The following is a 25,949-nucleotide window of genomic DNA, read 5'->3' on the forward strand; positions in this document are numbered from 1 at the left end:
CATATCCCTGATATCAAAACCAGGTAAAGACACCACAAAAAAAGCAAATTACAGACCTATATCCCTCAAGAACATAGATGTAAAAATCAACAAAATTCTAGCCAATAGAATTCAAAAACATAAAAAAAAAAAAAAAAAATTCACCATGACCAAGTGGGATTCATACCAGGTATGCAGGGATGGTTCAATATTAGAAAAACAATGTATTCAATCACATAAATAAAACAAAAGACAAGAAACACATGATCTTATCAATTCATGCAGAAAAGGCATTTGACAAAGCCTAACACCCATTCATGATAAAAACTCTCAGCAAAATAGAAGGAAAATTCCATTCATGATAAAAACTCTCAGCAAAATAGAAGGAAAATTCCTCAGCATAATAAAGGGTATATACAAACACAACAGCCAACATCATCCTAAATGGAGAGAGTCTGAAAGCATTCCCCTTGAGGCTGGGAACCAGACAACATGCCCTTTATCACTACTCTTATTCAACATTCTGCTGGAGGTCCTGGCCAGAGCAATTAGTCTAGGTAAAGAAATAAAGGGCATCCAGGTTGGTAAGAAAGAAGTAAAAGTATCTCTATTTGCAGATGACATGATCTTATACACAGAAAACCCTAAAGGATCCTCAAGAAAACTGCAGAAACTAATAGAAGAGTTCAGGAGAATATCAATATACAAGATAAACATACAAAAATCAGTTGGATTCCTTTACACCAACAAAAGAACATCAAGGAGGAAATCACCAAATCAATACCATGTACAGTAGCCCCCAAGAAGATAAAATACTTAGGAATAAATCTAACCAGAGATGTAAAAGACCTATGTAACGAAAACTACGAGACAATACTGCAAGAAACCAAGAGAGACCCAAATAATTGGAAAAACATACCTTGCTCATCAATAGGGAGTCTCAAGATTATAAAAATGTCTATTCTACCAAAAGCAATCTGTAGATACAATGCAATTCTGATACAAATTCCCATGACATTTTTTAATAAGATGGAGAACTAAATCACCATCTTCATATGGAAGGGAAAAAGGCTCCGGATAAAGAAAAAGAAGAACAAAGTGGGAGACCTTACTCTGCCAGATTTTAGAACCTATTATACTGCCACAGTAGTCAAAATAGCCTGGTACTGGTACAACAACAGATACATAGACCAATGGAACAAAATTGAGAATCCAGATGTAAATCCAACCATATATGAAAAAAATGAGCAGCGGGTATTTGACAAAGGCCCCAAAGTCAGTTAATTGGGGAAAAGGCAGTCTCTTTAAAAAATGGTGTTGACATAACTGTATGTACACCCATCTGCCAAAAATTGAAACAAGACCCATATCTCACAGCATGTACAAAAACTACCTCAAAATGGATCAAAGGCCTAAATATAAAACCTAAAACAATAAAGATCATGGAAGAAAAAATAGGGACAATGCTAGGAGCCCTAATACACAGTATAAACAGTACACAAAACATTACTAACAATGCACAAATATCAGAAGAGAAACTAGATAACTGGGAGCTCCTAAAAATCAAACACCTATGCGCATCCAAAGCCTTCACCAAAAGAGTAAAAAGATTACCTACAGACTGGGAAAATGTTTTTAGCTATGACATTTCTGATCAGCGTCTGATCTCTAAAATCTATATGATACTGCAAAAACTCAACAACAAAAAAGACAAACAACCCAATTAAAAAACGGGCAAAGAATATGAACAGGCACTTTACTAAAGAAGACATTCAGGTAGCTAACAGATACATAAGGAAATGCTCATGATCATTAGCCATTACAGAAATGCAAATCAAAACTACAATGAGATTCTATCTCACTCCAAAAAGGCTGGCATTAATCCAAAAAACATAAAACAATAAATGTTGGAGAGGTTGTGGAGAGACTGGAACGCTTATACACTGCTGGTGGGAATGTAAAATGGTACAACCACTTTGGAAATTGATTTGGCGTTTCCTTAAAAAGCTAGAAATAGAACTACCATATGATCCAGCAATCCCACTCCTTGGAATATATCCTAGAGACATGAGAGCTTTTACATGAACAGATATATGCACACCCATGTTCACTGCAGTACTGTTTACAACAGCAAAAAGATGGAAGCAACCAAGGTACCTATCAAGGATGAATGGATAAAGAAATTATGGTTGTATTCACACAATGGAATACTAAGCATTGATAAAGAACAATGATGAATCCATGAAACGTTTCATAACATGGAGGAATCTGAAAGGCATTATGCTGAGTGAAATTAGCCAGCTGCAAAAGGACAAATATTGTATGAGACCACAATTATAAGAACTCAAGAAACAGTCTAAACAGAAAGGAAAATATTCTTTGATTGTTATGAGAGTGGGGAGGAAGGAAGAAGGGTATTCACTAATTACATAGCAGACAAGAAGTATTTTAGCGTAAGGGAAGGACAACACTCAATACAGGAGAGGTCAGCACAACTGGACTAAACCAAAAGCAAAGAAGTTTCCTGAATAAACCGAATGCTTTGAAGTCCAGAGTAGCAGGGATGGGGGTTTGGGGACCACGGTTTCAGAGGACATCTAGGTCAACTGGCATAATAAAAGCTATTAATAAAACATTCTGTATCCCGCTTTAGTGAGTGGCATCTGGGGTCTTAAACACTAGCAAGTGGCCATCTAAGATGCATCAATTGGTCTCAACCCAACTGGAGCAAAGGAGAATGAAGAACTCTAAAGACACAAGGTAATTAGGAGCCCAAGAGACAGAAAGGGACACATAAATCAGAGACTACATCAGCCTGAGACCAGAAGAGCTAGATGGTGCCTGGCTACAAGTGATGACTTCCCTGACAGAGACCACAACAGAGAACCCCTGAGGGAGCAGGAGAGCAGTGAGATGCAGATCCTGAATTCACGTAAAAAGACCAGACTTAATGGTATGACTGAGACTAGAAGGACTCCGAAGTTCAGGGTCCCCAGATCTTCTGTTAGCCCAAGACTAGAATCATTTCCAAAGCCAACTCTTCAGACAGGAATCGGACTGGAGTATAAGATAGAAAATGATAGTGGTGAGGAGTAAGCTTCTTGGCTCAAGGAAGAAGGATTATGAGACTATGTGGGCAGCTCCTGTCTGGAAGGGAGATGAGAAAGTAGAGGAGGACAGAAGCTGACTGAATGAACACAGAAATACAGGGTGGAGAGAAGGTGTGTGCTGTCTCATTAGGGGAGAGCAAGTAGGAGTATGTAGCAACGGGTATATAAATTTTTGTATGAGCGACAGACTTGACTTGTAAATTTTCACTTAAAGCACAATTAAAGAAAATTAAAAAGCTGGGGGTGGTAAGGGGTGGGGGGATGGAAAGTAGGGGGACAGATGCACAAGAATGGCCTTACTTGGGGGGATTTCTTTGTGGGTTCCTAAGAGGCCAGGTTAATAACTTTACTGGCATGATGTGACTATCCTGGGGTCTCTGGGCAGAAAGGCCAGAGAAAATATGATTGGAAATAGCAGAGGAAAGGGGCAGTTCTGATATTCAGTCAGGAGCTAAGGGATGAAGCAACAACAAGGGGCTTCAGGTGCGGACAGCTTTACTTCAGGGAAGAGACAAGAGCTTCTGTCAGAAGGCTCTTCTCAAACCTCTGACTCAGGCCAGCCCTCAGTCTAGGTGCTTAACAAGCATCAACCTTCCATTTGTCTTAAATGATGCTGATGCATTTAAGGTCTACATTTTAGGTCAAATAATCTTTACTCTTTCAAAAACATGATGTTTAATTTTAATTAATGGTCATAGATTTCTGGATTTTCTCTCATCTCCCTCAATGTGCCAGACAGAACCGGACAAAAAATTATTCTAGGATTGCATGTTTCTGCCGTTAACAGGTAAATATTACGCTAGCAGCATTTTGAAGACTGGCATATAATCCCATTCCTGTTGAAATAATATCATACTTAAATTTGTTAGCTTCTATAATTATTTATTTGTGATTCACTCTAACATATTTTATTCTTACCCCATCTTGTACCTATGAAAATACATTTTTTCTGTTCTTAATTATATGAGTTTGTATTTACTGCTATTTGAGTTCTTATAATTTTTGAAAAATGCTTCTCACTTTTAGTTATCTTGAAAAACTTGCTCTTTCTGTGAACAATTTTATCAATCCTACTCACTTGGTGACAAATCCAAACATAAAGCAGCATCACTTGTCAGGAAGATGATAAACCAATGGTAAAAATGATGATGATGCTAACAAGAGCTCACATTCACTGAATGTCTCCACTGTGTTGGGCCCAGTTTTACAACAACTCAGTGAGGGGGACACTATTATTTTCTTTGTTCTAAAAATCAGGGAACTGAGATTTAGAAAGGCTGACTAACTTATCTAGACTCACACAGAAAGTGGCAGAGTTGGGTTTGAAACTCAGTGGTTTCACTCCACCACCTACATTCCTAGCTGTCATTTGGCTTATCTGTCCATTTTAGAGGACAGAATTTTATAAGGTAGATTTTCCATCAAGTTTCTAAATTATCAAGGGTTTCAATAGTTGTAAATGAAAATCAATATGAGTTTTTAATCTACATGTGAATATAATAAGGCCTATGTGGTTCTGAATGTTCCACTAACAATAGTTCTGACACTTTTGGATTAAGTGTGAAGAAGTTCTGCCTTCTCACACTTGTTGACTCCCTTCGCTTCTTGTGGGAGGATGGATAATCGCTTCCCAATGATGCCCATGTTCTAATTCCCTAATCTGGGAACATGTTACCTTACATGGCATGAAGGATTTTGCAGATGTGATTAAGTTAAAGATCTTGAATGCCTGAATTATCTGGTTACACCCTACATAATCACAAGGGTCCTTATAAGAGTCAGAGAAGGCAGAGAACGTGATGTGGTGATGAAAGCAAAAGAAAAGAGAGGAGATGTAACAAAGGAAGAAGAGGTTTGAGTGATGTGCTCTGAAAATTAAGGAAGGGGACATGATCTAAGGAATGCAGGGAGCCTAAGTTGTTGTTAGCTGCTATAGAGTTGATTCTAACTCACGGTGAAGCTGGAAAGAGAAGAAAACGGATTTTCCCCTTGATACTCTGGAAGGAGCGCAGCACTGTTGACATCTTGATTTTAGCCTGTAAGACCCATTTGAGAGTTCCGACCTCCAGAACTGTAAGATAATAAGTTTGTGTTGTTTTAAGCCACTAAATTTGTGATAATTTGTTACAACAGCAACAGGAAACCAATATACTGCTTTTCATTCTTCCTTCTCTAGATAAAATTAACATCTTACTTCCTGTTTCTAGAATATGATATGCATCTTGGTAAATTTAGTAAAGATGAAAGCTGAATACATTTTTAAATTTTATTTTTGTCTATAACATATAACCAGTACCAGTTGTTGTTGATTCTAACTCATGGTGACACCATGTGTATTAGAGTAGAATTGTGCTCCATAGGTCTATAACACATAAATATATATATATATATTTATTTTTAAATTAATTTTTTAACAAATCACAATATTATATGTAGACCCTGAACAGCTAAAGCTTGAAGAAAAATAAAATAGGACTCACACTTTTATATTTCAAAACAAACTATAAAGCCACAGTATTAAAACAGCCTGACACTGACATAATAATAGACATAGAGATCAATGGGATAGAATCGAGAGTCCAGAAATACACCCACATATTTATGGTCAACTGATTTTTGACAGGGGTGCTAAGTCCATTCAATGGGGAAGGAAGAGTCTCTTCAATAAATGGTGGTGGGAAAACTGGATTTTCACATGCAGGAGAATGAATCAGGATCTCTGGCTCATACCATACACAAAAACCAATTCAAAATGGATCATATATATATATATATATATATATATATATATATATATATATATATGTATGGATATTTATACATATAACCCAAAACCCCAAAACCCAGTGCTGTATAAATTATTATTTTTTTATTTTTTATTGTGCTTTAGGTGAAAGTTCACAGCTCAAGTTTCTCAAACAAAAATTTAGACACACATTGTTACGTGACCCCAGTTGCTATTCCTATAATGTACCATTACACTCCCTCTTTCCATCCTGGATTTTCCGTGTTCATTCAACCAGCTCATATCCCTTTCTGCTTTCTCATCTTACCTCTGGACAGGAGCTGCCCATTTAGTCTCGTGTATCTACTTGAACTAAGAAGCACACTCTTCTTGAGTATCATTTTATGCCTTATAGTCTAATCTTTGTCTGAAGAACTGGCTTTGGGAATGGTTTTAGTTCTGGGTTAACAGAGAGTCTGGGGGTAAAGCCATAATATTTTTAGAAGAAAATACAGAGGTGTGGTTGTGGGGCCTAGATTTTAACCATGGATCAGCAGATATAACAACAAAACGACAGACAGCAAAAGGCAAAATAGATAAATGGAGACTTGTAAAAAAATACTTTTTTTTTTTTTTTTTTTAATCCAAAGGACTTTATCATAAAAGTGAAAAGATAACCTATGGATTGGGAGAAAATTTTCAGGAACCATATATCTAATAAGGATCTAACGTCTGAAATATATAAAAAACTTCTACAACTTAAAAAGACAAACGTCCCAACCAAAAAGTAGGCAAATGACTTGAACAGACATTTCACCAAAGGGAATATTTAAATGGTCACCAAACACATGAAAAGATGCTCAGTGTCATTAGTTATCAGGGATGCAAATCAAAACCACACTGAAATACCATTTCACTTCCATTTAAAAACAAAACAAAAACTAACCCGTTGCCGATGAGTTGATTCCGATTCATAGTGATCCTACAGGATAGAGTAGAACTGTCCCGTAGGGTTTCCAAGGCTATAATCTTTACAGAAGCAGGCCATCACAATCTTTCTCTGGTGGAGCAGCTGGTGGGTTCAAACCACTGATCTTCCAGTTAGCTAAACCACTGTGACATCAGGGCTCCTTATGAGACAACCACCTCACCCCTATTGGAATGGCAACGAAAAACAAACAAACAAAAAACTGGAAAATGACAAGTTTTGGAGAGGTTGTGGAGAAACTGGAACCCTCATCCATGGCTGGTGGAAACAGTTTGGTGGTTCCTCGAAAAGTTGAACACGGAACTATGACGTGATCCAGCAATCCTAAACCTATATATATAACCAGAAGAAATGATGGCAGGAATGCAAACAGAAACCTGTAGAGCTCCGTTCACTGTAGCTCTTTCACAACAGCCAAAATGTGGAAACAATGAAAAGTCCATCAACAGATGGATGGATACACAAATGTGGTATAGACATACAATGGAATACTACTCAGTCATTAAAGAAAAATAAAGTCCTGATGCATGCCTTCTAACATGGATGAACCTTGAAAACATCATGCTGAGCAGAAATAAGTTAGTCAAGAAAGGACAAATGCCGTATAAGAAGCTTATTTATATAAAATATGCAAATATATACGAGCCTTGGTGGAGCAACAGTTAAGTGCTTGGTTGCTAAAGGAAAGGTTGGCAGTTTGAACCTACCCAGCAGCTCTGCAGGAGAAATACCTGGAAATCTGCTCCCGTACAGGTTGTTTTTGTTGTGTGCCATGGAGTCAACTCCGACTCATAGCAACCCTACAGGACAGGGTAGACTTGCCCCATAGGGTTTTCTAGGCTGTAATCTTTACGGAAGCAGATCACCAAGTCTTTTTCCCTTGGAGCAGCTGGTGGGCTCAAACCACCAACTTTTAGTTAGCAACTGAGTGCTTAAACATTGCACTATCAGGGCTTCTTCATATATTACAGCCTAAAAAACCCTATGGGCAATTGACTCAGTGGTGCCTAACAACAACACAGAAACCAAAGATTATTAGTGGTTATCCGGGGTGGGAGGGAGGGGAAAATGGGGTGCTTTTGTTTAGGGGCCACAGAGTTTATGTTAATGGTGGCGGAATGATTTGGAAAAGGATAGTGAGAAGAGTTGCACGACTTAAAGAATGTAATCAGTGTCACTGAATTGTACTTTGAGGAATTGAGATGGTGTATGTTTTATGATGTATATTTTCATCACAGTAGAAAATACTACATGTAAATAATACAAAAAGTCAAATAGTGCTAAAAGATTTATAATAAAAAAGCAGGAACCCCTTATTCCCTGCTCCTGGCACCTTGTCAGACTCCCCAACTCTCCTTTCAACACTTCTAACAGTTTGCTAAATAACATGTCTATCTTGCCAGTATGGACTGAACTGTGTCCCTCCAAAAACATGCGTTAAATTCCTGGCCCTTGTACCTGTGGGTGTGATCCTATTTGGAAATAGTGTTTTTCTTTTGTTTTGTTAATTAGGCCATACCAGTACAGGGTGAATCCTAAACTTAATCACTTCGGAGTTAAATAAAAAGCAGAACAGACACAGGGACATATGCCGGGAAAGACAAACGGCAAGGGTCTTAGTTATCTAGTGCTGCTACAACAGAAATAACAGTGGATGGCTTTAACAATCAGAAACTTATTCTCTCACAGTTTAGGAGGCTAGAAGCTGGAATTCAGTGTGCCAGCTCCCGGGGAAGGCTTTCTCTCTTCTTTTGGCTCTAAGGGAAGGTCCTTGTTTCCTTTTAACATCTGTGCATCTGGCATTCTTTGGAGATCTCCGTGGGTCTTGGAATCAATCTTCCCATGAGTCTACAAGGTTCTCAGTGCAGGGACCTTAGGTCCAAAGGACACGCTCCTGTATCTTCTTTCTTGATGGTAGTGAGATCCTTCCCCTCTCTGTTTATTTCTCTCTCCTTTTATCTCTTGTAAGATAAAAAGTGTGACTCAAGCAAGGGTATGACTTCAGTAAGGTGGTGATTTGAGTAAGGGTGTGACTCAAGATACACCCCATGCTAATCCTACCTCATTAACATACAGAGGTTAGGATTTACAACACATCACAAAATTGAAGATAATTATATTAGATCACAAAATGTAGGACCACCACACAATACTGGGAATCATGGCCTAGCCAAGTTTACACATATTTTTGGGGGACACAATTCAATCTATGACACCACGTGAGGACCACCTATAAGTCAAAGAATGCCAAGGAACCAAAAAACACTCAGCATTACTGGCAAGGAAGGAATTGTCAAGACTGAGACCCTGAACTGTGAGAAAATACGTTTCTGTTCTTTAAAGCCACTCACTGTGGTATTTGTGTAATGGTGGCAACAGGTAACTAAGGCAACTGCTGTCTCCTGATTAATCAATTCTAGGTGTTAACTATCAGCTTCCAATTATAGCAATAAGGGATTTTTAGCATATTTATATGTACCTTTTACCTTACTTTCCCTCTATTATTACTTTGCATTTGTTAGTTAAATCTATATCCGTATAGCCATTATCGGTTTCTATGTAAATATAAGTCACTCCTGAATCAACTAATGTATATTATCGTTTCAGCTCCTTTCTTGAAAAATTGCTCCCCTCTCCGACCACACTTAGTAACTGTTTTTTTCCCCAGTTGATGAGTGCTCCTTGTATATCTGAGTTTTCTCACAACCTTCAATTCTCTATAAAACATACTTCAATATAATTTTCCATGTCCTCAGACCCACCACAGAATATTTTCTTCCTGGAGACATCCCTCCTGAAACCCTTTACCTTCAATGCTGATCGGTTGCTATAGGCCCACTGCTGTTGTCTTCCTGGGATTTCCTTTGCTGTCACCCTGAGCATTCCCTTCTCCTCTGTGTTGAATTCCATATTTCCTGAATCCTATGTCTTCATCTTTCTTGGGATCCTAATGTTGCTGGTGAGACATGCAATGGTATTTTTACTCCTGATCATTTGTATGATACCTATTTGTACTCCTAGAAGTTTTTCGGATCTTCTCTTTCATGTCAATACAGAAGTTTCACAATAACAGTCTTTGGTGTGGGTCTTTATTCATCCACTGAGCTGGACACTCACATGGCCTTTGCAATCTCAAGATTTATAGTCTTCAGTCATGGGAAAATTTATTCAAATATTTATTTGATAATTACCTCCTATTTTTCTTCTCTCATGAAATTTATTAGATGCTGGTACTCTTCAATTTATCTTCTAGCTCTCTAGTGTTTAATCTTAAAGTACAAGTGTTCTAGTGTTCAGTTCTTGCCTCCCTTTCTCCAGTGGTGACCTTTTCTAGTCTTAATAAACGACTTCTTAAGGTTTCTTCTTGAGGTTTCCTCTGGGGACACTGTGCCAGTATATCCTTTTCCTGGGTCATTATAACCTTCTAGGTGTCCTATGTTTTATGGTAGTCTACAAACCCATGATAAAATAACTATACATTGTGATGTACCTCTCAATTTAGGATGGCTTTAGGAATCCATGAAGCTGTTCCAGAGTTATGGATATGGGTTAAGGTGAGCCTAAGGGTTCCACCTGCCTTCAGAACAGTCACAAGAAATTGAGAGAAACAGATAAGTTCCTATGTTCCTTTAAAGTGAGTATGAATCAGGATGGAAAACTATACATGATCTCTTTCTGTATGTTCATGAAGTGAAAAACTTGACTTAAGCTCTTAAGATGTCTACTGACTTGATGAATCTGCCCTTGCACCAAATGAATGCAGTCAACTCTAGGAGTCCTGGAGGCATCTGAACCACCGGAGGAAAGGCACCATTATGAAGGCAGTGAATCTTCCTACTTTGAAATGTAAAGGAAGTTGAAAGCCCCCAGGAGATAATGACATTCCTTCCCTTCTAGCACTGCAATGTTATGGTCACCCAAAATCCTGGGTCTCTCTTTTTGTTTACTATTCCTGAGCACACACAAATTCTCTGCCAGTATGTCTGCCTCAGACCTTCTCTCAAATACTTGAGATTTAAAAGAACACAAAGTTTGACAGTTCAGGGATGAACATTCAGGAGATGTCTGCACCCAGCTTAACAGCAGATGTCTGCACTCAGCTTAAAGTATAACGTGTCTAGGTCTAGCAGGAGGACAAGGAGTTCCCAACCATGGCGGAAAATGAAATAATGGAAAGAGCTCTACAAGCTTATGTGGGAAAAGCTTAGTTTTAAGCAGAGAGCAGATGAAGACAGAGACCTACAAACAAAGGGTGAGGTCATGTTTTAATGAGAAGGAAAACAAAACAAAACAACACAACAAAATATGATGTTTAGGTGTATGTGGTAAGTTCATCCCAGCTTTTTAAAGTAAGTTTACCTGTCACTTCTCCAATGCTGTAACCAACACTCTAGTGAGTTCTTTCTTCTTTTATGGTAAGCCCACGGAGATTTTCACAATTAAATAACTACATTCCAAATACTATTTAATTATATTTATATCTACTCTAAGGATTTACCCTTAAATCCATAAATATCTTAAGATTCCCTAAGGCCAGTTTATTGAGAAAAAAAACTTGGAAAACTGCCAACACCATGTAAATCATTGAGGTAATGCAAACATTTGGAAAAAAAAGTTTATTATTATTATTTTTAAATGCAAACATTTGAATAAACATAGATACAGGTGGTGTCTTAGTTATCTAGTGCTGCTGTAACAGAAATACAACAAGTGGATAGCTTTAACAAATAGAAGTTTTATTCTCTCGCAGTCTAGGAGGCTAGAAGTCTGAATTCTGGGTACCAGCTCTTGGGGAAGGTCTTTGTTGTCAATCTTCCCTCTGTCTAGGAGCTTCTTAGCACAGGTACCCTGGGTCCAAAGGATGTGCTCTAATCCCATGCTTCTTTCTTGGTGGCACGAGGTCCCCCATCTCTCTCTTTTCACTTCTCTCTCCATTTATCTCTTGTAAGATAAAAGGTGATGCAGGCCACACCCCAGGGAAACTCTCTTTACATTGGATCAGGGATGTGACCTGAGTAAGGGTGTTACATCCCACCCTAATCCTCTTTAACACATAACCTAATTTTGATTTATTAACCACAGGCAGAGATTAGGATTTACGACACATAGGAAAATTAATCAGATCACAAAATGGAGGACAACCACATAATACTGGGAATCGTGGCCTAGCCAAGTTGACACATATTTCAAGGACCCAGTTCAATCCATGGCAGGTGGTATCAGCAAAAATTACAGGAAGAAATTGTGGCATTTGATGTTTGGTGGTTGAAACCACAGACTGGCTAACTATGATAGTTCTGTGTCTAAGGATAGAATAGAGGTCAGATCTGATACCCAGAGGCTACTATAAACTGTAAACACACTACCAGTAACCTTGGGAGAGTTTGGCCTCAGTCTGATTTCATAAAAAAGTAGCATTAAGACTATTGTCTTAATTTGAAAGAATGATTAAATATAATTTTCAAAGATTCTTACCAACTCTGAATTTTAATAATAGTACCAAAATCATTCTATAGATGGCTTATGAGCTATATGTATTTAGTGAAAGGACCTTCATACGTGTACTACACAGGGCATACTTACTATTCTTACCCCAAGAATATAAAATTCATTTGGAACCTTTTAAGAGGAGATAGAAATCTCTGATTCCAGGCTAACTGTATTCACATATTAACGATATCCTAAAAAAAAAAAAAAAACGGCCTAAGTAAACCCTGGCTTGTAGTAGTTAAGAGTTCTTAGTAGTTCGAATCCACCAGGTGCTCCTTGGGAACCCTATGGGGCAGTTCTACTCTGTCCTATAGGTTGGCTATGAGTCAGAATCAACTCTACGGCAGTGGGTTTGGGTGTTTTTTTTTTGGTAAATGGTCTAAAATGAACATATTGTCATATAAAGATTTCTACATGCTACCGAAAACTCTAAGGTAGAAACTTCTTTGTGTTTGAAAGAACTTGCACTCATACTTAACACTTAACACCCACTGGGCATCAGAATTGCACAAACACACACCATGCTATGCTAGCCTTACTGCTTAGGTGACACGTACACTTGAGGACTGTATGGAGTCTAACCACCAGCAATCCTTCTGGATATTCCAACCCATTTTTGTGTGTGTGTGTGTATGCATATATGTTATATTTCCTCACTGGAGAGCAATTAGAAGCTGAAATAAAATCTTCAGATTTAAAATAATCATCATACAGTGACAAATGGGCAAATCAGGATGAACTCTGCCTTGAGTGCAAATGAAATTTAAAGATCAATTATGTCAAAACATACACAAGGCCACAAGAATGCGTCAATAATGGGGCGAATTTTGCAGTTTAAAGAACATGTAAATAGATATTCTTCTGAAAACAGTTCATTCTCATTAACAATCATGAACATTTTATTACAGTGAATTTAAACAGCACTTTGATTTAAAGACCATGCAAAAAACATTTGCAACATGACCCTAAAGAGGCACACAGATTAATGTTAATAATTACTTATCATAAGTACATAACCTGCATTTAAAGCTACTGCTTCCAACAGCCAGTGAGGCCAGGGGTGGGGAGAAGGCAGGGCCCAGCCAATCCTCTTTTCTACCTACTCTGTCACATCAGCCACAGAGAAAGTGGTGCGCAGACCTGCAGCTTCAGTCATACTTGCTCCTCTCCTCATCTGAGTGAGGGGTGTGTGCGCACCTCTATTAAATCACGTTTGCACCCACTGCTGTGAATGCAGATGGGCTCGGGGAACAGATACCTGCACTCTTGGCTCAGGAAATCAAAAAAAAAAAATGAGCCCCTAATTTTCTCCTTGTAGGTGTATGGTGAGCTGGGACCCTTGGTCATGGTATCTCATGTAGGAAAGTATGTAGGAAAAATGCATGAAATTTGTTATTTTTCTACACATGGGATGAAAAATGAACAAAGTCCAGGTTATAAACTACACTTATTACCATGTGTATTTCAAATCGCTTGGGGGTATTTAAAAAAAAAAAAAAACCTGCAAATTCTCAGGCCTTGATGCTGCAGACTTAGAGGGCCTAGGAAGCAGTAGTATCAGAAAGCTGCCCAAGGCTCTGAACCATCGAGCCACGTTGGGCATTTCAGATTTGAGGCTGTTTTGGAAAATTTCCTTGGGATAATATAACTTCTTAAATCATAATCCTCAAATTTTATGTCAATTTTAAAATGTTGAACTCCTATGTTTATTTGCTCCTTCAGCAGAATAATTAACTGATTTTTCCCCTGGCTTCAATTAGAAGTAACAAAGCATTAATTTGCTGTGTGTCCCATCTAAATGCTTACTTTGCTTTAGGAAGCAGAAGTTTTATTCACTTGATATGCTCACAGGGATTCTTTTCCCATTCGCTAACAATAAGTCAGAGAAAAGCTCTCTTGCTTCTGACGAGAAATATTTATTCAAATAGCTCAAGAAGGTGGGAAGAATGATGTTACCATATTCACATCATATGATCACTAGATTATAACTGTAACTCTGCTGTGCTTAAAGACACTTATAAATTTTATTGCTTGCATCATAAAAGCACAGCTGTATCTGATACATTCCCCATGGGAGAAAAGATAAGATAAAAAGACTCCTTCCCTCCTCAGTTTACCTACCTAACCTGCTGCCGTCGGGTTGATTCTGATCCATAGTTTAGGTGAAGAAAATTTTAGTAGACTGTCTCTTTCCATGCTGACTTCCTATGAGATTGGAAGCTCCTCCTGAAGAAGAATTTTGTGATGTTTTGTTCTGTATGGGAAACCCTGGTGGTGCAGTGGTTAAGTGCTATGGCTGCTAACCAAAATGTCGGCAGTTTGAATCCACCAGGCACTCCTTGGAAACTCTATGGTGCAGTTCTACTTTGTCCTATAGGGTCACTATGAGTTGGAATCGACTTGATGGCAGTGGGTTTGGTTTTTGAGGTTTTGCTCTGTATGATGGAAGATGCGGGGGCAAGCACACGCCAATATCGCCATCACTGTCATCACAGTTATTAACATTTAAAAATATTAACAGTGCCAGGCGCTGTTCCAGGGATTTTACATGTTAATGTGTCCGATGCCCCCTGCAGTCCTGTGAGGTAAGGACTATTACTATCTTCATTTTACAAGTGGAGACACCGAGGCACAAAGGACTTAGGAGGCTTGCTAGTCTGGCTCCGGAGTAACTGCTCTGGAATTATGCTCCAGGACATTGTTCACACAGAAGACAGCACACGCTGCCTCCCATACCGTGCTGACCCCGGTCAGCACTGCCCTGGTACCATGCTGAGGCTTTCAGACTCCATGCCTCTCTGCACCAGGATCTCTCTGCACCAGGATCGCTCTGCGAATGTTTCAAGGCCCTTGGGCTTCAGTAACATTATGTTTCAACTTAGTCTCTTACTGACTTCTTTGTACTAACGCTAGGAATGTCACATAGTTATTTCCTGGTTTTATATACTCAAAAGTACTACTGGAAAACACCCTCCCTGCAATTCTTTTACAAAGTAGTCAGAGGGCACAAAGTCTTCCTAGTTTCCCAGTTTTGGTTTCAATCTTGGTTTGTACTGGCTTCAGACATGCACACATCACAGCTCTAGAAATTTCACTCACTGACTGTCTGCACGTTGAAGGAATTCAATCTTCCCTAAATTTTGATTTATGAATTTACTTCTAATTATAAAGCAAGGAAACACACACACACACACGTGCGTGAGTACACATGCCCATCACAAGGGAAAAGTTTTAAGGATTTAAAAGTTATCTATGCGCAATGCAACGCCACACTGTGTTGTGATTTTCAAATATGTTACTGCAATGTATAACTTTAAAAGAGCCCAGATTTATAAAGATGTACTGAGAAGGCTTTTCTGTACTTGTTTCTCCTCTGGTAGGAGCAGAACCTGTACGACCATGGAGTCTTGTGCAAACCCTTGTGTGGGAGGCTGTGGAATGGCACCCAGGAGCTTCTCACAGCTGGAATGTGACCACGGGGCATGCACAAGCCTCAGTTTGATCAGAGGCTGTTATGGTTCCTTGGGTAGCCAGCAACCCACGGCACCACCAGCACTGTCCTCTTGTTGGTGTGGTATAAGTTTGGGAACCCTTTAAGCAGATGTCCCCTAAATATCAGCAGAACCACACACAGAAGCCCAGCTTTGTCAACGCATCCCTGTGGTCAGATCTGATTTCTGGTTTTGGCACCAGAGCCCGCTGCAGAGTTGGAGCAGCTTCACTGACACCTACACGGGCTGTGAATCACAAGCTCTGACATACCAGTGACGGAAAAAACCTGTGTTTTGTTTGCTTGAAGACATGCTTCTCCCTTACGGGAAGGAGGCATACAAACAGTAAGCCAAAAAGTGGGACACAAATAAAAATGTAGAGACCCCAAATATACTTCTGTTTCATGGATGGTGTTCTGGCCTGGTCAATACCTTGAGGGCAGCAAAGAGACACTCTAAATGCTAACATCCAAAACACGCCCAGATCTTTTAGTTCAAAGATGAGAGTGGGCGGGGACATGGGGCCAGGGAGAGGGAGCAGGAAGAACAGAAGAAACCTGAGGAGACAAGGGCTTACTGGCCTTGCATGCGTCGCCACCCAGGGCTAAATGGCATAGGGCCCAGGGCTTTCCCCCAGCAGAGTCCGCCATTTCATCTTCCTCTCCTCAATGTTCAAGTCATAAAAAAAGATTCTCTTTAAAATGTCAAACTTTCATGGATTTAATCTCCAATGATAACAGCAAGTTATGTGATATGTTGGATCAGATGGCATATATTTAAAAAGCTCTAAACTTCAGCAACATGAGGCTGCCTTTTAAGAAAGGTAAAGTCTTACCCATGACTCTCAGCACAATGCACTTAAACCTCTGAATTAGTTGTCATTTCCAACTTGTGATACCTCTGATGGGGGTATTTTTTTTAAATAGGAAAAGTATGATCAAGTATACTTGTATTTCAAGTTAAGTCTGAAGGTCTCCATAATTATCAAAGAAGGCTGATTAGGTGGCAAGAAAATAGAACTCTGGTGCTCCTTCCTTCCTTTGTCCCATTCTACAATAATGGTATCATAATGACCCTAAGATGAAAAAGGGAAGGAAGGCAAAAAAGGAGAGTCAAGAGAAACTGGCTAGGGGTTTGGGGTGAAAGAAGAGGGACAGAGACTCCAGCGAAGATGCTTCTTGGACATGTGTGTATGCTGTTCATTGAACATTACACGCCATTATTAACGTGCAATAGTTGATTCCTCAGTCATGCCCTACTCCATATACTCTATTCTTAGGTACACTCGTTTGGGGGACATAAGAAAACCCACGCACTTCATACACTTAACACAATTATCGGTTGGAGTTTTATTTGGATTGACAAACTCTTCAAGGGTTAAACTAGCAGGTCATTCACATCTAAACAAAAACCAAAAACCAAACCCAATGCAATGGATTTGATTCCGATTCATAGTGACCCTATAGGACAGAGAAGAACTGCCCATAAGGTTTCCAAGGAGCAGCTGGTGGACTTAAACTGCCAACCTTTTGCTTAGCAGCCAAGCACTTAACCACTGCACCAACAAGGCTCCATTCACATCTTAGTGTCAAGTATTTTAATAAAACTCTCTACCTGAGATGGCTTCTGATTGGAGCCTTGCTGCAGGGAAGACAGCAGAAGGCCAGAGGTTGCAGAAGAATGAGAAACTATTCACCTGCTCAGGGCGGATCTTACACAACTTTCCCTCCTGCTGCCTACCTCTTTCCTTTCCCCCTTGGCTGTGGCTACTTGATGACACTCATGGTGGGACCTCTGGAAACTATTCCTTCTGAACAAGAGGGCTTCCTGAAATAGAATCTAAGCTCTCCAAGTAAATAAGGTCTAGTTTAACTAATGTGATATCATGTAAATACTGAGACTTCCGACTTTAAGAACTCTGAGTGAAAATCCTAGCAACTCCACCTACCAGTTGTATCGATGCTGGGTTTCTTAAGTCTCAGTTTACTCATTTGTAAAAAGTAGATAATAATATAACCTTTTGTAGGAAGGCTACTGCAAGGCCAAAATGAGATGGCATCTCTAAAGGGTTAGCACAGTGTTCTTATGATCCTACCACCATCCATTTCTTTATAGGACTGCACAATCATCATCAATCCCCTGGACCTGGGTGAATCAGGCACAGCCAGATTACAAACAGCTTCACCAAATTAATGTGATATTGCCTACGAATGCAAAGACATGGGCTTGGGCCTCCAAGAACAGGCTCAAATTCAAAGACGTCAAGATATTAGAGCAGACTTCTGGGAAGAACCTCTGAAGGAGAGGCCCTGGCAAGGTGGTCTTTCTGAGGGGACACGAGTGTGCGTTTCCAGTTCGTTCTTTTGAGTTTTAAAAATGCAGCTAGGTTTTTTATAAGAATGTTCCCTTCTTGGAGAACACTAAGTACATAGACTTTTGTTATTGTTGTTCAAGTTGCCAATCCTGGTAGCTTTTCAGCAGATAGGTAATTAGTAACAGTTTTGCCGGACCCTGAATATCAAAGATGCATGCCTTTTGAAGAGCACCCTAATGCTGGGGTCAAGGTTTATAGCTGCATTCCTTGTCCAGCAGGAGTGGCGGTGACCGACAGCATTTTCCATGCAAAGCCCGCACTCACACGAGGCAGCCTGCCTCCCAACCAGGGCTTTGAATTGGTTCTTCCAGGTTCAATCATGGGTGAGAAAGGCAAAGCCCTGCTAGAAACTTAATCTCCCTCTTGGAAAACAAGGGCAGTATATGCGTTGCATAACAACCAATCTCCTGCCCTTCAGATTTTGAGCAGAGCTGGAAACAGCAGTGCCAAGCTCAAAGATGGCAGCTGACTGTGCTGCCTTGAATATGTGTCGCTCTCCTCTGTCCTGGCAATAATCCAATCTCACCCATCAAGCCCCTGAAAGGGCTTATTACACCTCTTCCAAGTCTCCCGTTCCCGGCCTTCGACCCGTAATTTTTTCCACTCTGGCTATGGTTCTGGATCACTCAAATTTTAGAAATTTGGGTCTGTTCCGGTTTCGCTTCATTGGGCATAACTGAACCGGTTTGAAGCTCTGCTCCCGACTAGGCTGGCAATGAAGTAGATGTTTGTGAGGGAATTTTCCCAGGGGACAACTGAGAGCCATCGTATTTTATCTTGTTGAATGTTGCAGTATGTTTCTATATGTCTCAGAGAAAGCACCTCACCTAATGTCACCCCTGCATATAAATGACACCGAATGCTATAATGCTGAAATAGACACTGCCCTTAACAAGCAATGTTTCAGGCACTGCCAGCAACAAACATTGGAGTTGGATGTTTCAGCAAATTGTATTAAACAAAGGGCTGTTGGTTTAAATAGAAAAACTGAGATGCCACCTATAGTACCAGCAGGAAAATGAAAAAAAAAAAAAAAAATTCAAACAGTTCAGTAGATTATTCCAAAGTAGAATGAAATCTGTTTTCAAAAACATTCTAATAAAAATACAAGTCTTGGTGTGAGAATTTGGTTTGCATGTACATTAATATTGTCATATTGAATGTACAAGTTAGTTATCAGTCAGCCCAAGGCTCTGGACACAGGAGGTACTCAATAAATGTCACTGGAATTGAACTGAAGGACAAGACAGAATTCTAAGAGATCAAAAAGAAAAAAGACAGTTTCTACAAAGCAAGTATTTTCTATAACAGGCATATCTCAGACTAATAGGCAGGAAGTATATTAAAAAAAATGTTTTTGCTTTAGGTCTAAAAGATTTTCCTTTCCAGCTATAAAACAGCTGAAATCATGTATCCTCAGCCCAACATAATTTCACGCCTAATTTATGGAAACAGAATACCAAAGGACTCTGAGCGAGAGAGGGCAGGCAGTGGGGAGGGATAGTGTAACATTAACACAGGAACCTGCTACTCCGCCCTTTGGCCGGAACGTGCGGCCTGGGCGAGTTCTACCCTACAGCGCAGCCCTGCCAGATTCCAGCAAAAACATGTGTTAGGAGGGAGGGGGGCATCCAGCTGAATGAACTTACTGTTACCTTTTTCCCCCTCTAACATAAGTCTTCTTTTTCCTGATACTGTCTGAATTTGAAACATCTAATTTAATCCATTGAAGGGCCCAGTCTTCCCTTTTATTTCCTGTCTGTGCTGAAGCAGTCGCCTGTTTCAATTATGACTTTCTCCAGCTCCTACATTCTCCGCGCTCCAGCTGGCTCAGAGTGCACTTCCGTGAAAGGTAAAATGCACTAACTGTGCTGATCGGAGACTGATAGCTGGAGAGCCACAATATTTAATAGCTGCGTTGATAAGGAGGTTTAAAAAATCCATTTTTGAGCCTAAACAAAAGGATGTTATGTAGCTGCATGTTCAATTAAGATCTGGTTAAATTCTTATTCCCTATTATGTGGAACTTCGTGCAGGCAGCCTACTTAATTCATAGTGTTATGGCAAATTTCATCGGTAGTACGTGTTTGAGAAATGTTTGCCCCCTGCCTCTCAGTTACTGCTGATGTGGGGCCAGCTTGGTGCAATTATTTCAAAGAACAGGACTGTGGGGTTGATACGGCATTCTTGCAAAACCTTGGCTTGCTAAAAATAAGACTGCTTTGTAGTCCAGGAGGCAAAAAAGTCTCTGGGCTGTAAACATCAGTCACTGTATTTCTTTTCTGCTTTATGAAAACCACAATTTTCCCCGCCTCCCCCATTATTCAGAGTAGTTTAATTACAGTTTAATCTCTTTCTGTGCGCAACCCTTGAGACCTTATGTTCAGCCACAGTATTATCAAGGATATGCTACAATTTATGGCAAAAGGTAGAGGCTCCCTTTAGAAAAACGTAAATCCCCTCTCCCCAACCCCAATAAATAAATAAATAAATGAATAATAGTTACCTTATTACTAACTCACGTTGCAAATTTTCATTAGGCCCTAGAGAGGCCAACAGAGTAATTACAGAAATGCTGGAGAGGTGTTGATGAACACTTGCCCTGTGTAACTCTGCTAGCTCAATAAATCTGAAGGTGAACTTTTAAGTTAACAAGGTTGTTTGGGCCTCCAGTTGCTGAAAGTATTCAGTTACATGGAGGGGAAATGAGGTGGGTGAGCATGGAGGAGAGTCTGGGAGAAGTAAAAGTGAATTCAACACTTAAAGTACAGGAAATATACAGTAAAGAGTTTGTTGCAATTTAAGGGGTAAGTAAGGTCAGTAAATTACTTTTGCTGCTTTAAGCTCACAGGTGTAATTTAGCATCTGATTTTTAGAACATATTTTGAAAGAGTTGTCAAAAACTTCAGAGTTTCAATAAAAGAGAAAGGCATAACCAGATTTTCACTAGGAGAACGAAACTGCTGATAAGAAGGTGGCTACTCAAGTTAGAGAGACAGTGGTTTCCTTTATTGTTTTGTCAGTAGTTTCCTGTATTGTCTTGATTCTTTAAATGTTTTATGGTCAATTTGATTAATAAATTCATCTTCTCTAGAGAAATAGGAACAAGAAAAACCCTTTATTCAGCTTGCCAATTCTCGCTGGCTACTTCCAGGGCTTAACCCTTCCGACACTGACTTGGTTCTAAGCTTTCTGCTGGGAGTCTAACACCAGGTCCCTCCCAGTGTCAGCGCACAGGCTGCTGGGCCTGGACGCCAACAGGAGAGTGAGTTTGCTCTTTCCTGGCAAGGCCTGTGGCCTCTCTTCCTCCAAATCTGCTGCTTCTCTCTCCTAGCACTTCTTGGATTTTGTGCAAAAAGTGCTGGCTTTATGCTAACGTTGCCAGTTGAATCAGAAACTCAGGGCATGCTGGTCCTCTCAGTGAGTCACAGGACGCTGACCAATTCCACAACTGCCAGAGAAACGTTTGGCTCTTATTTATTATGAATAGCGTGTGGTTCCTTTTTAAATTATAGAACTTCATTACACTCTAAACTTTACAGAAAAGGACCAGTAAACATAAAATTCTAGAAATTTACTAAAAAGTCATTTTTAATTCTTGTCAATACACACGTCTTTACGTGGCTGAAATGTGTTTATTCTATTTTGTGTTCTTTTAAGAAAATCTTTAATGTCATCTGCTCGTTTTCATTGGCAGGTGAAATACATCACCCTTAATGTTTTCTAGACCAGAGTCATCACTGCCAAAGTTTATGGCAAAAAATCTAGGATATCAATGAAATATTTTTCCAAGTATTTCAACAGATTTACAGCTTTTGTGAGAGCAAAAAGAGAGCCATCTCCCTGCAGCTAACCTTCTGAAGAAGTTGAATGGCTTCCTATTTCAAAGAGAAATTAAGACAGGCCTCTCCCTGTCTATAAGAGGATATCAACTTTCCTCCCTTCTCTATCTCAGTTTTGGACCTTGTCATTCTCTCTTCGGTCACACAGAACTTACAGCTCTATCTTTATATTCTAGGTTTCCGTAAAGTAACTCACTAGCTGAGCTCTTTGAGATGGTTCAGTGTTAAGCTGTTGGATTTTATTATATATTGCTATGAAAAAGGAGCCCTGGTGGCACAGTGGTTAAGTGATGGGCTGTTAACCAAAAGGTCAGTGGTTTGAGCCCACCAGCTGCTCCGGAGAAGAAAGATATGGCAGTCTGCTTCCTAGGAAACCCTATGGGGTAGTTCTACTCTGTCCTAGAGGGTCACTTATGAGTTGGAACTGACTTGATGGCAATGAGTTTGGTTTTGGTATTGATATGAGAATTGGTCTGATATTTATGCTTTTTTTTTTAACCTGTCATGTTTTGTATGCATTCAGATATTATAAGGTGCCATATTTATTTTTCTAAGTTGGTGGACCATATGCTATTAAAAATACATTTCTTTGTATTGACAGGACCCACACTGTACATGTTATAGACTGTATGGTATCCTTCTGTGTTGCTCTAACGTAGTTTAACTTTTTCTATAAAAAAAAAAAAATTTTTTTTTATAGCATAGGACAGGAGTTCTCAAAGTGTGGTCTGGGGACCTTGGAGGTCCTTGAGACCCTTTCATTTGGTCCACAAAGGCAAAACTGTTCTTATAACAATACTAAGACATCATGCCTTTTTCACGCTCATTTTCTCAGGAGTGTGCAATGGAGTTCTCTAGATGCTGCCTGATTTAGGATATTGCAAGAGACTGAAGGCTGAGGCAGATATGCGAATCCAATCGTCGTCGTCAGGATTTTAAAAAGATGTGAAACAATGCTAATCTTATTGATTTTTGTTTTGAAAAATGGTTATTTTTCATAAAAATGTTATTTATGTTAACATGTTATTTTAAATGATTAATAAATATGTTTTAAATGCCACGGTTTTAATTTCTAATATGGTACATATTGATAGGTATAACCCACATAAAGAGAAGTGTTTTAGGATCCTTGTTTCCGATTTTGGGCTACTCTATTATGTCTTTTCAATTTATATGAAAATATGGGTATATATAATTGTGGTCTATATGTAAAAATGTATCTGGATAATCAATTTTGCTCCAAGTCCGAATTGATGTTGTTGTGGTGTGCAGGTGAGTCGATTCTGACCCATAGGGACCCTATAGGACAGAGCAGAACTGCCCCATGGGGTTTCCGGGGATGTAACCTCTATGGAAGCAGACTGCTCATTGTAGCACGTTCACAATAGCCAAAAGGTGGAAACAATCCAAATATCCACCAACGGACGGATGGATAAACAAAATGTGGTATATTGACACAATGGGATATTGTTAAGCCATAACGAGAAATGAAGTCCTAATACATGGATGAACCCTGAAAACAAGCTAAGTGAAATATGTCAGATACAAGAGGATAAATATTGTGTGATCCCATTTTTATTAAATATCTAGAATAGGCAAATGTATAGAGAACTACGTAGGTTAGTGGTTGGCAGGGGCTGGGTGGAGGAAGAATGGGTACGGAGTTTCTGTTCAGTGTGACAAAAAAGTTTTGATTCTCACCTTACCTCACCAAGTTATTTAGAACAAATAAATCAAATAAATGCTAAAATAGCAGCACCACCATCACCAAGTAGGCACATTTCCACCTTAAAAATATTGAAAAATTAGTGCTGCCTAACTTCACTATTTGGAAAAAAAAATCAACTTACTTTGTTGAGTTATGAAAAGGTAAGGATGGCTAAAATTTCACTAATTATTAAACTGACGCCATAGTACAAAATACTACTGATATATATATAAATGAATGGCAGTTTGAAAAGAAAAAATCCTAAGCTTGCTCACGTGCGCATGCTCTGTGCATGCGTGTACACACACACGCACATCTATCTATATCTATATCTGTATCTGTCTCTGTCTCTGTCTCTGTCTCTATCTCTATCTATATCTCTCCCACCAGTATAATTAAGTTTTAGGTCATTGTCTTTTTTTTTTTTAAAGATGATTTTACAAGAGTATTTTCCATGAACACATCTGGGGTTTCTTTACAGCCTGGACTAACTGTCATATCTAATGAAAGGGGGATTTATGTTTTTTCAACATAAATTCATTTTATTTTCTCCAAGCTATTTTCTCACTACTCAAAGCTGATGACTTCTTAAACCAAAATGGTTGGTCAGAATCCAATCAAGAATATAAAGGCAACTGAATAAATAAAACCATGAAGTAAGTGTAAAATATTAGTGTCCAGACATCCGAGATATATGTGGCTACTATGAAACTCCCACAGCTGTCCTGGCCTAGAACTTACATGGTCCCACAGATTTAATAGGACCCATTACCAATAGGGGTTTTATTTGCTTAATAAATTACATTCTAAAGCACAATAGCTTAGGTTCATAGCTGTAAAATTGCCAAATATTGTCAATGACCACTCTCTGGTCATAAATAACAAGATAATCTATGACTCATTGGATTTTTGACTCCCAGGGTAATTCTTTTTTTTGCCATTACTCAAAAATGTAGAAAAGTGCCTCTACGTGGCACTTTATGGAGGTCATAAATTACTCAAAGGAGATGACACAGGACAGATTTGTAGGCCAAGTAACAGGACGCAGCAAACCAAATGTGTAAATTAAAGAACTAGTGACAAAGAAGGAGGTTAGTGAAAAATTCTGAGCTCGTAAGAATAGATCGGGATTAGGTTCAAGAAAAGGAGAAGGGAAGGAAACGGACACAAAAGCCATTAATGGAACATTTACTTTCAATATTAGGGGCAAGGTACGAAAATAACTGATCTTGGTCATAATGAAGAGCAAAACTCAGGCGAGCCTTGAAATACATTTTACAATCAGTCTTATCTGAACAAATCAAAGGGGAGACAATGACATCTAACAGGTGCCACAGAGGTAAACACTGGTAGGCTATTCTTAATAACTAATATTATTTTTTAAATGTAGCTGATAGTTCTTTCATTCCTGCCACTGAAACACACTGGGCTATTGCTGCCTGCTGAACTCTGTGCAAGGCTGGGCTGCAGAAAACAACCAGCCCCTGCCCTGCCCTCTAAGAGGGGCTCCCAGGCTGGGAAGAGGCAGATGGAGATCAGAGGCACATCTGCGCTCCCTATACTGTAATGGGGCAGGACCCTCAGAGAGTGGTGCAGACCCCCTCAGAGGGTGGTGCAGACCGAGGGTATCTAATCAGCTGCAGGTGGGGAAGGCTGGCTCAGGAGAGGCTGGGGTGGCAGGACATCAGAAAGGGAATCAGGGGAATAGGACGGATGAACAGTTTTCCAGGCAGAGGGTACTTAAAGGACAGAGGCTTAGGGAGCCTGGTCTGTTTAGGGTGCTGTAGACTTTTCCAACACAGATAAGGTGGGAGGACAGGCTAGGGGGTGGGCATGGGCAATCACGAGGCGCTTTCTGAGCTAAAGTAGTGGGGAAATGCCACCTTGAATGCAGGCGGGAAATGACAGCATCAGACCGGCACTTCAGAAGGATTATTCTTTCAGCACCATGCTTAATTTCATTATAACATCTTTTAAGGAAAAAGTTAAGTGTTTTTAACTTTTAAACAGAAAACTAAAATTTTATCTCTGTGGCAATTAATTCTGAACACTAGAACAGAAGACACCTGGTTATTTTCTTCTGCCACGTGCACCGAACTTGTCCGAGTCTGGGGATTCTTTGTGCAAATGGAACACCCACCTACAGCCCAGGTGTGCTGAGTGTCCTGTGTTGACTGCCCTCTCCCCTTGTGGTATGGGGTTTCCCCCAGTATTCTGTAGTATCTGTATCTGTAATGGTCTA

General features: G+C 39.6%; 1 protein-coding gene across 7 annotated transcripts in view; it reads right to left on the minus strand.

Annotated features, from left to right (window-relative positions):
• GMDS (GDP-mannose 4,6-dehydratase) overlaps nucleotides 1–25,949 on the minus strand; it is a 783,240-nt gene that overhangs the window by 263,177 nt on the left and 494,114 nt on the right. Inside the window, exon 7 of one of the 7 annotated variants that reach the window (XM_049882393.1) lies at nucleotides 5,043–5,160. The exons of the other annotated variants lie outside the window; for them this stretch is intronic. Within the exon in view, the coding sequence (XP_049738350.1) occupies nucleotides 5,043–5,160 (118 nt within the window). The remainder of the gene's footprint in view (nucleotides 1–5,042; nucleotides 5,161–25,949) is intronic. 7 annotated transcript variants of the gene reach the window in all.

Source organism: Elephas maximus, chromosome 1 (assembly GCF_024166365.1).
Source record: "Elephas maximus indicus isolate mEleMax1 chromosome 1, mEleMax1 primary haplotype, whole genome shotgun sequence".
NCBI classification, from domain to species: domain Eukaryota; kingdom Metazoa; phylum Chordata; class Mammalia; order Proboscidea; family Elephantidae; genus Elephas; species Elephas maximus.